The sequence below is a fragment of the Mus caroli genome, chromosome 13, assembly GCF_900094665.2.
Source record: "Mus caroli chromosome 13, CAROLI_EIJ_v1.1, whole genome shotgun sequence".
In the NCBI taxonomy this organism is placed as follows: domain Eukaryota; kingdom Metazoa; phylum Chordata; class Mammalia; order Rodentia; family Muridae; genus Mus; species Mus caroli.
The window spans coordinates 10029967-10044059 of record NC_034582.1 but is presented as its reverse complement, the minus strand read 5'-3'; the positions used below and the strand labels follow the sequence as shown (position 1 = coordinate 10044059).

Sequence of the window (14093 nt, the reverse complement as noted above, 5' to 3'; positions counted from 1 at the left end):
CTCTCTGCAGGCAAGCTCTCCTCTTGCAGAGAAGGTGCACAGATATCTGTTGTTCAGACTTGCCTCCTGGCAGAAGATAAAGGCCGGAAACAGGGCCTGTCCCAGAAGCTGTTAGCTTCTGTCATCCACACTCTCACCTGTGCAGACTAGTCTTGGCAGTATCCGGGAATGAAGATGGCTCCCGCAGATGCTCAGGCAAAGCCCTCCCGGCGGTGTGGACACCTCTCCTCTGGCAGGGAAGGTGCCTGAATGTCTGCCCTTTTTTTTTTTAATTAGGTATTTTCTTCATTTACATTTCCAATGCGATCCCAAAAGCCCCCCATACCCTCTTCCCCGACTCCCCTACCCACCCACTCCCACTTCTTGGCCCTGGTGTTACCCTGTACTGAGGCATATAAAGTTTGCAAGACCAATGGGCCTCTCTTTCCACTGATGGCGGACTAGACCATCTTCTGATACATTTGCAGCTAGAGACACGGGCTCTGGGGGGTACTGGTTAGTTCATATTGTTGTTCCACCTATAGGGTTGCAGATCCCTTTAGCTCCTTGGGTACTTTCTCTATAGCTTGGATCCCTGCAAGGACCTCCAACTTCCTTCCTTGCCTTCCTTCTAGTGAGTTCTTAAAGCAACAACCAGACTATAAATGTTTGGTGCCAACCACATCCCATTACCTTTTTAGTCAGGTATCTTCAACAATTCTTTACCTATGTGTGACCACCGCTGTCCCTCCAGTGAACTATGCTTGCCATGATCGCTTCTCTGGTTTTAATCCTAACTTTGATCCCCATTGTCCTTCCCTTTCTTCTTCCTGGTCTGGCTATGCTGGCCTTCTTGCCCCTTCTTAGGATGCTCATGTGCTATTATTCTACCTCAGGATGTCTGTGCTTGCCCTTCCCAGTGTCTGGAGTTCTCCTTTGGACATGTATCCTTTCTTTCCTCTCTTCTTGTCTTTACTTGAGTCTCCTTATCTTTGACACTTTCCCTGGAAACTCATGGAAACTTCATCTTCTATTCACAGCTTACAATATTGATTTTTAACTCTTATTGAAATGTCCTACTCTAAGAGCTAGGCATAATAGAAACTGAGTTATTACACGTATGGCTTACACAAAGCTAAGGATAGAGAATAACAAGTTCAAGGCCATCCTGACCTACACAGAGAAGTCCTATCTCAAAAAAGAAAAAAAAAAAACCCTCATTCTATAATATGTGAATTTTTTGCTTACCTGATTTAAATACTTCTCTATCCTCTGAAGCATAAGCTCTTTCCTCTAGGGTTTAAATTCTGTAATGTTCATTATGTGTGTCTTGTCTGTTCTGTCATAGCAGACACTCCCAAAGGTGCTGAAAGGAAAAGATGCCTAAGAGTTAAAAACAAACAAAAATATAACTCAGGTGATACATTATAATAGTTGGTGTACCACAGCAGGCCCTTCCACCTGATCTTGTTGACATAAATTAGCTAATCCTCAACAAACTGGGTCAATGACTGCCAGGCCTATATTCCAACCTCAAGTTTTGACTATATTATATACTTTGTAGTTACTATAGATTTATATCCTAGTAAATTCATTCAAACTTAAAAAATACAGCAAACAGAAAATGCATTTACTACATCAAACCTACTAAATAATCCATCGCAGCACTACAGGGGAATCACCTTCAAAATCTTGTGACTGATTCTACTATTTCACTGCCTATTATCACTAGGTAGTATTAAATTACTGTATTGATGACAGAAAAGTTGAATACGTTGCTGAAATCAGTACAAAAAAGGCTTTAGTTAAATGAAGGCAGAGGTAAACCTGTCTGCTTTGCATAATTCTGTCTAATCATATCACTCATTGTACAGAGAAAATGTTTTGATAGTTCGGCACTGAAATCTGTTTTTAATAACAAAAAAGTACTCCAGGACTGGCTATTATTCTTAGAAGACAGCTTTGTTGTTGACTTATTCAAGCATAGAGTTACATTATGATAATTTTCACATCAGATGTCCTTTGCATGGTCAACTACAAAAGGAAGGAGCCCTGGGCTGACTGAAAATGAAGCATCAGTTCTGACAGGGTGGAGGTAGTAAGGAGTATTCAGAGCTCCTGGTCATGCGCGTGGCCCAGGAAAATGCCTGCCTGGAAGATAATCAACCCTTTCCTCACAAGCTCAGCTCAATTTTACCCTCCATCTTGATTTTGTGTCTCAGATGCACAAAACTAGATTCTGAGGAATAAACTGTAATGACAAAGAGAACTGTATCTTCAAGTGCTCATATTATGTTTCCTGACTATTGAGCTAGAACCATCCTCTAAGAACAAACTCATCACCTTCAGAGCCAATTGTTCCCCAAACTAAGCAGGGTCCATCAAATTGGGAAGAGAGTGTCAAATAGCAAAGGAACTTCCAAGAATAGTATTATTACAATGGTCAGTGAGGTTTTCTCTTCTCCAAGAAAAAGAAAAAAAAGTTCTAAGGCACATTCAGAATCGTGCACATTAATGTCCCTGTTCCTCCTCACAAGTCTGGTTCATCTGTTATTTGGAGTTTCCCATAAGGGAGAATTCATAGACAGGTTATTCCTTCTTTCCTGGATCTGGTGGTCCACACATCAGCAAATGCATATCAGATAATGAATACTAAGCTAGGGTCTTTCACCACAAACAGAGCAGGGACTCTTGGTGGGTTTCGGGTCACTGCAACTTGATTCTCTTACTGGGAATCAGCAGCCCCTAAATTTCTATTAACCATACTTAGGACAACTTAAACTAATAAATATTGCTAATTGTTCTTTCCCTTAGGAAAAAGAAACTCACTCTAAACTAGAAACTGTGGCTTTCTTTAAGGATGGGATTATGAAATTTTCTCATATTTTTTTACTTGTATGACTTGGATTTTTAAACAGAAAATGTATATTATTTCAACAATTCATAAACCATTTGCATGCTCAGTCTTTTGTAATATATTTTTAGCTTTTAAAAAACAGTGTCTCACTATGTAGCTTTGGCTGTCTTGAATTTTTTTTTTTTTTTTATGTATACCAGGCTAGACTTGAACTTACAAGATATCTGCCTGCCTATGCCACCTGGGTACTTAAATTAAAGACATACATCCCATGCCCAGTTTTCTAGCTTTTATATATACTTTACCCATGAATGATCTTGCCTTCCTCAAAAATCCTCCATTGATTTTGCCTATGGATAATATTTTACCTGGTTTCTTTATTGTTTTTATAAGAATTTTATTTCTTCCAAGTGACCTAGCAGTAGCAGCTGATTATTAGACCAACAAAGACAACATTAGTACCTCCCAGCACTCATAAATAATGACAGGCCCAGCCAGACAAATGACTGACTTATAAGATACTAGAGAGGTGCCAGGAGTTCTTAGAAATGATGCAGGGATATTGGTCGGTAGTCAGGCTTGGGAAGGAGTAGATCATGTAAGGCTGCCCCTCCCTGTGTCCCAGGTCTCTTCAGAGCTTTCCTACCAGACTTCACAGCTGTCTTGTGAAATGCACTCTGACTATGTTTTCCCAAGGCCACATATACTTGAGTTCATACAAGGAACTGGATATAGTTGATTGGTTGGTTGGTTGGTTGGTTGGTTGTTGTTATTGTTTGGCTGGTTGGTTTTTTGTTGGTGGTGGTTTTTGTTTTTTGATTTTAAGAAATAATTGCATTATCTTCATGATATTTACAGATAAAGCATTCTTCACACATGGAACCATTTGGTTACAGACCAAAGAAAAATTTGTCAAGTCTATTTTGATAGATAAATGGGTTTGTTAGAATTACTTATGGGACCTTGGATGGTTCATGGGCAGCTCCACCACCTTAGAGTCTCAACACAAGGCAACCTTCTAACTCCTACGTCCAGAGCCACATGTAGCTGGGGCAGGAGAACGTGATGGTCAGAGTCTCAGACCCTCCTTTGTCCTTCTAGGGTGGTCTATTAAAGCTTCATCACCACTGACGTCAATATCAGCTATATTATCCTGGTTGTTTTAGTGTCATAACCGTGAATAAACCCACCCACAGTTACCTCAGCTGCTCTGCTTAGTCATGGCCATGGTCATATCACACCAGGAGAAAACAGCTGCGCTCCACTCCACCTCATGCTCTGCTTTCATAGCTTTTCAACACCCTCTTCTAGAATATAGTTGTCCATGTGATATGGAGTCGAATGTTGGCTCCTTTTCCATTAAGGATGAGTAAACTTTTTAAAACTTACTAAAAAAAAAAAAAAAAAAAGGCATGCAACATTGTCATGTTGCATATCTTGGGATTTCAAGTCTTTGCACTCATTGGTGATCAGACTAGATGCTCTGTAGCAGAAATAAATAACCCTGCAGTTCTGTAAAGCCAACGATGGGGCAGAGGCAAGAAGTAAAAACACATAGCTGGTTCCATTTGTTTGGACAGGTATAATTTCTTGACTTCCTTAGGCTGTTCACCCTTGACAGAAGGTGCCATCCAGTTACTACTTTTTAGGGGATATGAGATTTCTAGATATGTAGCTATATTGTTTTTAGCCCTCCCTCATCTCCTCTATTTATGCCCCCCACTCCTCTTCTAGAATCAGCTTTTCCAACTAAACAAGTATCAAACTAGAAAGAGCAGTTTCTAGTAAAAATTGAATATGAAATATACCAAAATCCTTAATAGTAAGAGCTGTCACCTAGATAGCATTTAGTCTGAATGGTCCTTTCCTTCTGGTTACTCTCCTGTATGTGTTGGAATGATTGGATTAATAGTAGTTTAGGATAAATCATTACTGTGGTTGGGCTCTATGCTAGGTGTCTCCAGGTCCTTGAAATAAGGGAAAACAAAGGATATAAAATATCAAGGAAACTTTATTCGAAAGCAAAATTATAGTAAGGATCATTAGGAAATCTATGGTCAAGAGTGACAGTGGGTTACCTGGGTGAGGGTACTCCTCCAAGCCTAGGTTTGTTGTTTGGGACTTTCTTTTATGGTGTTCAAAACAATTAAGGTTCTTGTTATTTGGAGGATACAGTGAGTTAGGCTCTTTATTTTGATGGTCATTTAAGGTCATTTAAGGTATGTTAGGCTTTATTTTCTACTGTCCACATCCCTTTCCACAATGCCTATTTTAAATAAATATAATTAAAATAGTATATTTACACCTAATTGTGCATATAACTAGTATAAGATGGTAGGTTTTTCTCCTTAAAAGTTCACCAAGAGAAGCTATTTTAATTGCATTTACATCTAAGACCAGCTCAGGATTGATTAACGTCTTTACTTTCCTACTTTACAATCCTACAAATTGCTAAACTATTCCCTATGCTTGCCTGGATCAAAGTGAAGCAAACATTTTCTTTTATATAATTTAAAATCTAGTCTATGGGAATAGAGAGATGGCTCAGGATTTAAGTACATCTGCTGTTCTTCTAAAGGACCTGAATTCAGTCTCCAGAACCCATATCAGGTGTGTTACAACCATCTGCAACTGGTGGTACAGAGGAGCAGATTCTGCTCACCTCCATGGGTGTCTGGACTCATGTGCATGCACAAACACATACTTTTAAAAAACGATAATAAAAGTAAAATATTTGAAAATCTAGCCTATGAGTCGCTTGAAGACTTAAACATCCCTGAATGTTTACCTTTTCATGACATTCTTATGGATATTATGAGAAAAGAGTAGACCAGGAAATAAAATATTCAAGCTTACATTAGCCAGGAAACTGGTTTTATATATATATATATATACACACAGACTTAGCAGATGACCTTCTAAAGACTGAGACCCAAGTTAGTTAAACAACGCATTTTATACCTTTTCTCTATCTCAACCCACAGGAACCAAAAGTGACATATATTTTGATTGGCTGTATTATGCTTGATTAATAGAGATGGCTGAATTGACCCAGAAGTGGAAACTTTTCCCTAAGCAGCAGAATTTACCACAAGCCATTTATAATACAAAAGGGAGAGGGGAGGAATTTGGTTACAAAAGGAAGACAATGAAATACCACTGTGGGGCTCTGACTGGCCTGTTGCAGGTGTTTCCTGTTGGCATCTCAGGGCCCCCTGTTACAATAGGCTCTTTGCTAGGTATTCAAATTGATAGCCCCCAAACCACAGAATTCTGAGTTCAGAACTGTTCATAAACAGTTCATTAGAATTAATTTTCAAACTATCAAAGTAACAATAGGGCATTGTTCTGTGCTCTGTTAAGGGGGGGGGAATCCTCAGATGAGGCTAAGAATCAAAGATTATAACCAAGGAAGGACCAATGGAAACAGATGCAGGCAATGGAAGGATCAAGTGCCTTTTAGCAATATAATATTCCCTGTGCGAATGAATGATTAGACACAGGAGGAAGCAGACAGCAATGGTAGGAGTGGGGCTTTTAGTGGGGCTAGATCTATTTTCCCAGTTTGTATGAAGTCTGTAGCTGGTATTTAAAATGTGAGGCTAAAGAAGTGGCAAAACGTTAGAGAATGAAGTTACACAATGAGCCTACCTTCTAGGTATTATTAAGTCATTATGCCCATTGTAGAGATTATATCTAAGGCAAGGGTGAGAATGCAGACCATTGGGGCAGATTGGAATTAAGCACAGAAGAGGTTGTCCTGGAAGCAGCAGAAATGGTAAGAAGCAGATGAACTCCTGAAAATTAAAATGTATAATCAGATGATCTTAGCACTTGGACAAAAAAAAATTATGGTGCAGAGAGGTAGATATAGGAATTGATGCCGATTTCCATGTTTCTGACAAGAAGCTTTGGGTAGATGGAGGAACCATTCCTAAGTCTAGACTTTAGAAAAAAACTAGACATGAGAAAAAAAGACTCTGGGTTTGGCCAAGGTGTTCAGTGTGGAGGTACTAACCTTAAACTCCAGATAAATGCTTTAGGCTGCCACAGACATCTAGGAGTTGTCAGTGCTGGACAATGTTGAAGTATATCTGGTTAGTTTTGTTTGTCTGTCAACTTGACACAAGTTGAGTCATTTGTGAAGAAACTTGATTGAGATAGTACCACTACCTGATTGGCTTATGGGCAAGTCTACAGGGCATTTTCTTGGTTAGTGATGAATGTGAGAGGCCCCAGATCACTATGTGGGGGATGCCATGTGAGAGGTACCACTTCTAAGTTGATAATTCTGGGTGGTGAAAGAAATCAGGTTGAACAGACCATGTGGAGCAAGCTTGTAAGTAGTGTTCCTCCTTGGCCTCTGCTTCAGTTCCTACCTTGGCTTCCCACACTCCATAGACTTACTTAAGATATGTAAGCCAAATAAACCCTTTCCTTCCTCAGTTGCTTTTGGTCATGTGGTTTTATTACAGCAATAGAAAGCAAATTAACTCGAAGACTATATACATGAGGATGCAACCCTAGTGTAAATTTTTAAGGACCCAACAGACTCCATGCTAGAAAAGGTGATCTGGTAAGTGAAGAGGAGACTTCTGAGAGATGAAGCAGGAAACTAGTGGCCATGATAGTGTAAAAGGCCTGTAAGAGAGGTCCTGTACTGTGTGCATCATGACTGAGAACCCAGTATCACCTGATGTGATGTCAGGCACAGAGAAGAGCTTAGAGCATACATGTTGGATTTGCTCAGGCCACAGTTATGAACATAACAAATGCACCAAAATTGCAAACTTGCTGTGACTTCTTTCCTGTAGCAGCAGCTTCCTCTTCCTCCTTCTCATCTTCCTTCTCCTTTTTCTTCTTCCTCTTCTTCCTCTTCTTATTTTTTTAAATTTTTTGAGCTTATAATACAATCACAACATTTCTCCCTTTCATCTCTCTAAATCTTCCCATATATCTCTCCTTGCTCTCTTTCAAATTCATAGCCTCTTTTTTCACTAATTGTTATTTCACGCAAGTGTGTATATACATTATATATATATTTCTAAAATAACCTGCTAGTCTGTATTCAGTTACTTGTATGTATGTTTCTAGGGCTGACCATTTGGTATTGGCCAACTACTTGCTGTGTGTTTCCCCAGGGGAGACTATTTCTCCTGTTTCCTGCATTTCTTAGTTGCCTGTCATTCTTTGTGTAAGCCTCATTGGCTTTCCCCCACCATTCACTTTGGTATGTTTGTAAGTATTATTCTTCCTCAGCTCATATTTTGGTAGTCATGTTGAAGAGACGTTTTGCATGGAGCTTCTGACATTACTAGGAGACAAAAATCTCAGAACAAACTCCCTGATCTCTGTACCCACTTCCACAATGTTCCCTGAGATTGAAGTGTGAGAGTGTAGATTCACTGAGACCCTCATTCCTGTATTTTGATTGGTTGTGGCTTTCTGTAGTAGTCCATGCCTCTTGCAAAGAGATGTTTCCTTTATGAGGCGTAAAGACTACACTTACCTGTGGAGGATATAAAGATAGATTATTGCTAGGGATTGTGTGGGTTTGGTAAAGTAGTGGTTGTTGGTTCAGCTCCAATATCCATGGCTTCCTAGCACTGAGTAGTTAGCTAGGTTTCCAGTACGAGGTATTTTTTCCCTCTAGTTTAGTAGGTCTTAATTACAATTAGAAAGTTGGTAGTTACCACCAAGATATGCATGCCACCACTGAACTCTTAGGGTTATTGTGACATGTTCATAATTAATATAATCCATAAGCATCATACCTGAGTTAGACTGTTAGCTGCCTCTCTTCTATGCAGCGTCCATGATACCTTGCTATAGCACAATGTCTAACATCTAGGATTCATTGTATAGTTTCCTGGCTCCAAAGGGCTTGTACAACCCCACTTCAGCTCTGCCATCTGCAGCACACATAGCTCTCCATATAGGGTTAGGCCAGCTCTACTTGAGGCCTTCCAACTGCCCTTGGCATATATCTCACTAGCCTGGATCTCCAATACCCTTGTTTTCCATTACAACTAATGCTGCATCTTTACTAATGGCCTTCCCTTTCCTCTTCACGGAAATGTTGACCTTGCCACACCTTGCCAGGCTCCAGCTGATCCTCATGACCTCCTCAATACCTTTAAAATCAGTAACACCTGGGCAATTCTTTCATACTATTTACTGCTCTGCTACTAGCTCAAAATGTAGCCTTGGCCTCCTAAGTCCATAACTTCTGTACACTAACACTGAGGAATAATTTTCCTATTTTCCCAATGAAGCACAAAAAATTTCACTTCAATGATGTTGATCTCTTATTAATTGAAGCTGATTCTTTTATCACAGCTGATCATAGATTCTGCACCAATATATAATATAACCCTCCACCCAGTCCAGTTATAAGGGTCTTTACCTTCCTCTGAAACCTCACATGCCAGGCCTCCATTGTTTGCTTTTCTTTCAGAATTCTTATAGTCTAAGCTCCCACTACCACAGTCCATCTCTGCCCTTTCTCTCTCTACTGGTACTCAAATGCTTTCCCAGATTAAAATTCCAAATATTTCCACAATCTTCTGACAAAATACACTAAGTGGTCAGGTCTGTCATAGCAATACCCCACTCTTGGTACCAATTTCTATTATGTTTTATCTTCTATTGCTGTGATAAACAACCTGACCAAAAGCAACTAAGGGGAAAATGGGTTTATTTCACTTTACAGGTAATAGTCTGTCTTAGTTACTGTTCTATTATTGTAAAGAGAAGCCATGACCAAGGCAACTCTTAGAAAGCAAAAATTGGGTGCCTGCTTACAGTTTCAAAGGGTTACTCCATGATCATCATAGATGGTCAAGCATTGCAGACAAGCATGGTGTTAGAGCAGAAGCTGAAAGCTTTATACTCTGATTCACAGGCAGCAGGCAGTTAGAGTGAATGATACTGGTCCTGGCATCTACTTTTGAAACTTCAAAGATCTCCCCCACGGGGACAACTCCTTTAACACTGCCACACCTACTAATCCTTCCTAAACACCTCCATTCTCTGATGACTAACCATTCAAATATAAGAGCCTATGCAGGGCCATTCTCATTTGAACAACCACTGTGTCATTTAAGGAAGTTATGATAGGAACTCAAGCAGGAACTTGAAACAGAAAACATAGAGCATATTCCTTGCTGCTTCATTCATAAGCACAAGTTAACAGCTTTCTTACATAGCCTAGGACCACCTGTCTAGGGTATAATGTGGCCCACAGTGGGCTACATAACTTAGTAGTTGTTCCAATTTTCTTATGTTGCTCTGATAAACTATTCCAAACCACAGCAACTTAGGGAAGGAATGGGTTTATTCCAGTTACAGGTCATAGTCCATCATTAAGAGCAGTCAGGGCAGGAACTCAAGGAGGACTTGCAGGCTTGCTCACAGGCTCCTGCAGAACTAGCATCCTTTTACAGTCCAGGATCCATGCCCAGGAAATGGTACCACCATGACAAGCTGGGATCTTCCTTATAAGTTAACAATCATGTCAATCACCCACAGAATCCCCTACAGGCATCAGTCTAATCTGATCAATTTCTTGATTGAAGATTTCTTCTCAGATGACCCAAGGTGTTAAATTAACAATTAAAACTAACTAGGACACTGGACTTTTGTAGCAATAGGATTCTACTGGAAAATCCCTGTAAACAATACTTCCTGTAAACAGTGCTTCCTACTTAATCTTTTCTATCTGAGTAGATGCTTGAATAAATAAAGGCGTTGAGGTGAAGTCCATGATATATTTAGCAGTTTAATCCTATGTTCAATTCTTTTGTGATAAGGAATACTTATGAGTAGCACATCTCAGAGGGTACTTTTATGTATTTTTATTAAAAGAATAGGTAGAAAAAAACTTTCCACCTCTCTTAAAGCCCCAACAAGACCAACTCTTTGTTTATTGGAAAGAGAAAACAAAATTTATGATTTTTTTAGTTCTTAAAGTTAAGTGTTAAAATTAAAAATCAAATTATTTATGGCATGACATATTATTTGTAACATTTTACCTATTTAGTAAAAACAATTACAATTGCTCTGTGGCTGTTTTCCCTTCTGGTCTAAGCAAAGGAGGGTGGGAATGGGGCATGCTCCTCTGTGCGGGTAACATCACTGGGGTTTTTTTGGGATACAAGCTAAGTTAACCTCGTTGGACTCTTCCCCAGGAATTGATGCGCATACACGTGGTGGTTCATTATGCTGCTGCACCTGTGTAGTGTGAAGGTCAGTGTGCTTTTCTGATTATAAGAAACCATCCATGTCATTCCATTATAATCCCTTCCACTCATAATGGAATGTGCCTGAGCCCAGGAACTATTGACATTGCCCAGCCCAGAATTTCCTCAAGTGCAGTCTCAATATTTGAGATTCATCACTCACCCTGCCATGCCCTGCATCTCCCAAGAATCCCACTGTGATCCTTTTTGAAATGATGTTATTTGCATGTCAAGTCCTTCTTGTGTGATATGTATGTACCATCGTTACAAGTAAATTTTTATATGGAATCAATTGCTCTGTGGTGGTCCTTCAAAAGTTATATTCAAGAGCTACTCCAGGCCTTAGATAATTATGAAACAGTCAATATGGGTACTTCCTATGTGTCTTGGGGTAAAACAATGCATTTTCTTCACTCGGAGTCAGGGACTCTGGGAGAATATGGGGCAATTAGAATGGCCCTCTTGCTCTCCTTTTTAAGGAGTCTTCATGGAAGATGCTTTCAACTGACTTCTCTCAGAATTCCTGCCAAATCCCCTCCATCTCCTTTTTCCACGTCATTGTTACTAAACTCCCTTCCCAGAGAGAGACTAACCGATATTTGTCTCTTCTCCTAAGGTCCCAATGACAAACTCAAGTATGATTTTGCAAAACTTAACTCTGGGGAACCAATGAACTTGTAAGGCTTCCTTACAGAACTTAGGTGAGGAGTTATTTACAGGAGGTGGGCGCTTCCCCCCATCCCAACAGGTTGCACCTGAAAAGCCTTATGCAGCACAGATGAGAGCCTCCCCTTATCAGCCTAGATGGAACCTGACTCCTCTAATCTTTATGGCCTCTATAGACTCTGGCCCCTCTCCTAGGTCACTTGAGTTGCCAAATAAGGAACAGCTGGATATTCAGGTGGGATTTTTGTGGCCCACTCTGCCCATTTCTGCTGAGGTTTAAAGCATCAATAAGAATGGCTGGAATGATCTCTTACAAGTCAGAGAGGTACAGCTGAATTCCCCCAAGATAATGGTTGCTTGGCTCAGAGAGTTGTCACTCTAGATAGCCATTTACTTGTAGAACTCACCCTAGTTTTCAGGAACTGCAGCTCACACTTTCTAGGCACTGTGTGTCATAATTTGCACGTTTTCCCTGTGAGCTTATTTCCTACAAGGCAGATGAGATGATTGTTCCTGTTTCATATGAGAAGGAGCTGAACTTCTCAGGCTGGAATGGATGCTGCAAAGTCTCAGTTGGTGAGTGAAAAGCAGAGCTTCAAGTATGTCCCACATGTCTGAGTAGGAATCCCTAACTACTGGGTCCTTGAATTGCTTTGGGAATAGTTCCACACTCAGGCACTAAGTGAAACTTCATTTAATAAACATATAAATTCCTACATTGCATAGTGCTGTGGAAATTTATTAAACACAGCATTTGAATATTTAGCTAGTTCTTGAATTAACCGTGAAAGAAGAAGAAGAAAGCCCCTTGATGTTCAGTGTGTGTTGGTTTGTGATGCTAGGAGGAATACGAGGCACACAGATAGCTTTCTTCTGCCATAAGAACATTGCTGTTATCTCATACACAGGGCAGCCTTCTTCATTAGAAAGTTATGACTAACACATTTATAGAATGAACATATCATGTATTAGGCTTAGGAAGGTCTGAATTTGCAGTTAACTCTGTACTGCTAACCATCCAGGGTCAGGCTTGGCATAGTGACCCTAACTACCCACCTCCTTTCTTATTGAGAATATTCATTACCCCTGCTCCTTCACTCAGCATCCCTCCCCCAGAACTCCTTCCCTTAGGAAGACATTAACTGTGACTAAACTTCCGCCATTACACAACACACCAATATTTTTAGTCTCCCCTGCCCCCCAAGCTATGCACTTCTTTGGCTGCAAAAAAGCTACAAAGAAAAGCCTTTAAGAGCATCAAATGGCATCTTTGACACGTTTCCCCTGTTAGAGGGTATTCAAATTGGTTCCCACCATCTTAGTTTTGGTATCATTAGGTGTGTGGTGGTGTGGAGAGGGCTGCTCCCAGGATTAGGATGCTTGGCTAAGCTTAACCTGTGGAGGCTACTTTAAAACTCCTATGGTGAACTAAAAAGAACTTGAGTTAATTTAACAATTTTGATTTATGTGACCACTTACTTATAAGGCAACTAGGTACCATATAAAAAAATAGAAAAACATCACCACATATAGACAATGCATGTATACATATATATATATAATTGATGTGGAAACCAAAGATTTTGTAATTTTAATTTATATTGTTCTGCTAAGGACAAAGTCCAGAATAGCTGGTGTCATCTGCCTATGTGCTATCCTCTTTGGCCCCCAGAGGCTAAGAGGGCCTATTGCCCAGTGATCTCTGGTGTCCTAGTGCATTCTGGTCCTGATGAAGTCTGAGGCCTCATTTTTTTTTTTAGTTAGACTCTTGATATGATTATTCCTTTTGCAGATTAAACAATCCTTAATCCATAATTTGTACTTCTAAAGACATGACACTTCATAGAAACAAAACAGAAAACTTCAATCTAAAGTCACAGAGCCTAAACTAATAACTGACAGGTTCAAATAGACACTTAGAAGCAAAAACATTGATATATGAAATTTGTTATATTGCCTTTAAGGTAAGGTCTCCCCCACCTTTTTTCCACTTTTTTTTTCCAAAGGAAGAGTAGATATTTTTAAGGCATGTATCTGATATATAGGAAATTCCCCGAAATAAGATTTTAAAAAGGCTTATTTTTTTTAATTAGGTATTTTCTTCATTTACATTTCCAATGCTATCCCAAAAGTCCCCCATACCCCCTCCCCACTCCCCTACCCACTCACTCCCACTTCTTGGCCCTGGCGTTCTCCTGTACTGAGGCATATAAAGTTTGCATGACCAATGGGCCTCTCTTTCCACTGATGTCCAACTAGGCCATCTTCTGATACATATGCAGCTAGAGACATGAGCTCTAGGGGGTACTGGTTAGTTCATATTGTAGTTCCACCTATAGGGTTGCAGATCC

General features: G+C 39.9%; 1 protein-coding gene across 8 annotated transcripts in view; it reads left to right on the top strand.

The window, feature by feature from the left end:
- Window positions 1-14093, top strand: part of Hecw1 (HECT, C2 and WW domain containing E3 ubiquitin protein ligase 1) — a 275440-nt gene that overhangs the window by 71262 nt on the left and 190085 nt on the right. For 3 of the 8 annotated variants that reach the window (XM_021180044.1, XM_029468499.1, XM_029468500.1), the window contains exon 2: window positions 11026-11083. The exons of the other annotated variants lie outside the window; for them this stretch is intronic. In XM_021180044.1, coding sequence (XP_021035703.1) covers window positions 11057-11083 — 27 coding nt within the window. In that variant the 5' untranslated portion in view covers window positions 11026-11056. The remainder of the gene's footprint in view (window positions 1-11025; window positions 11084-14093) is intronic. 8 annotated transcript variants of the gene reach the window in all.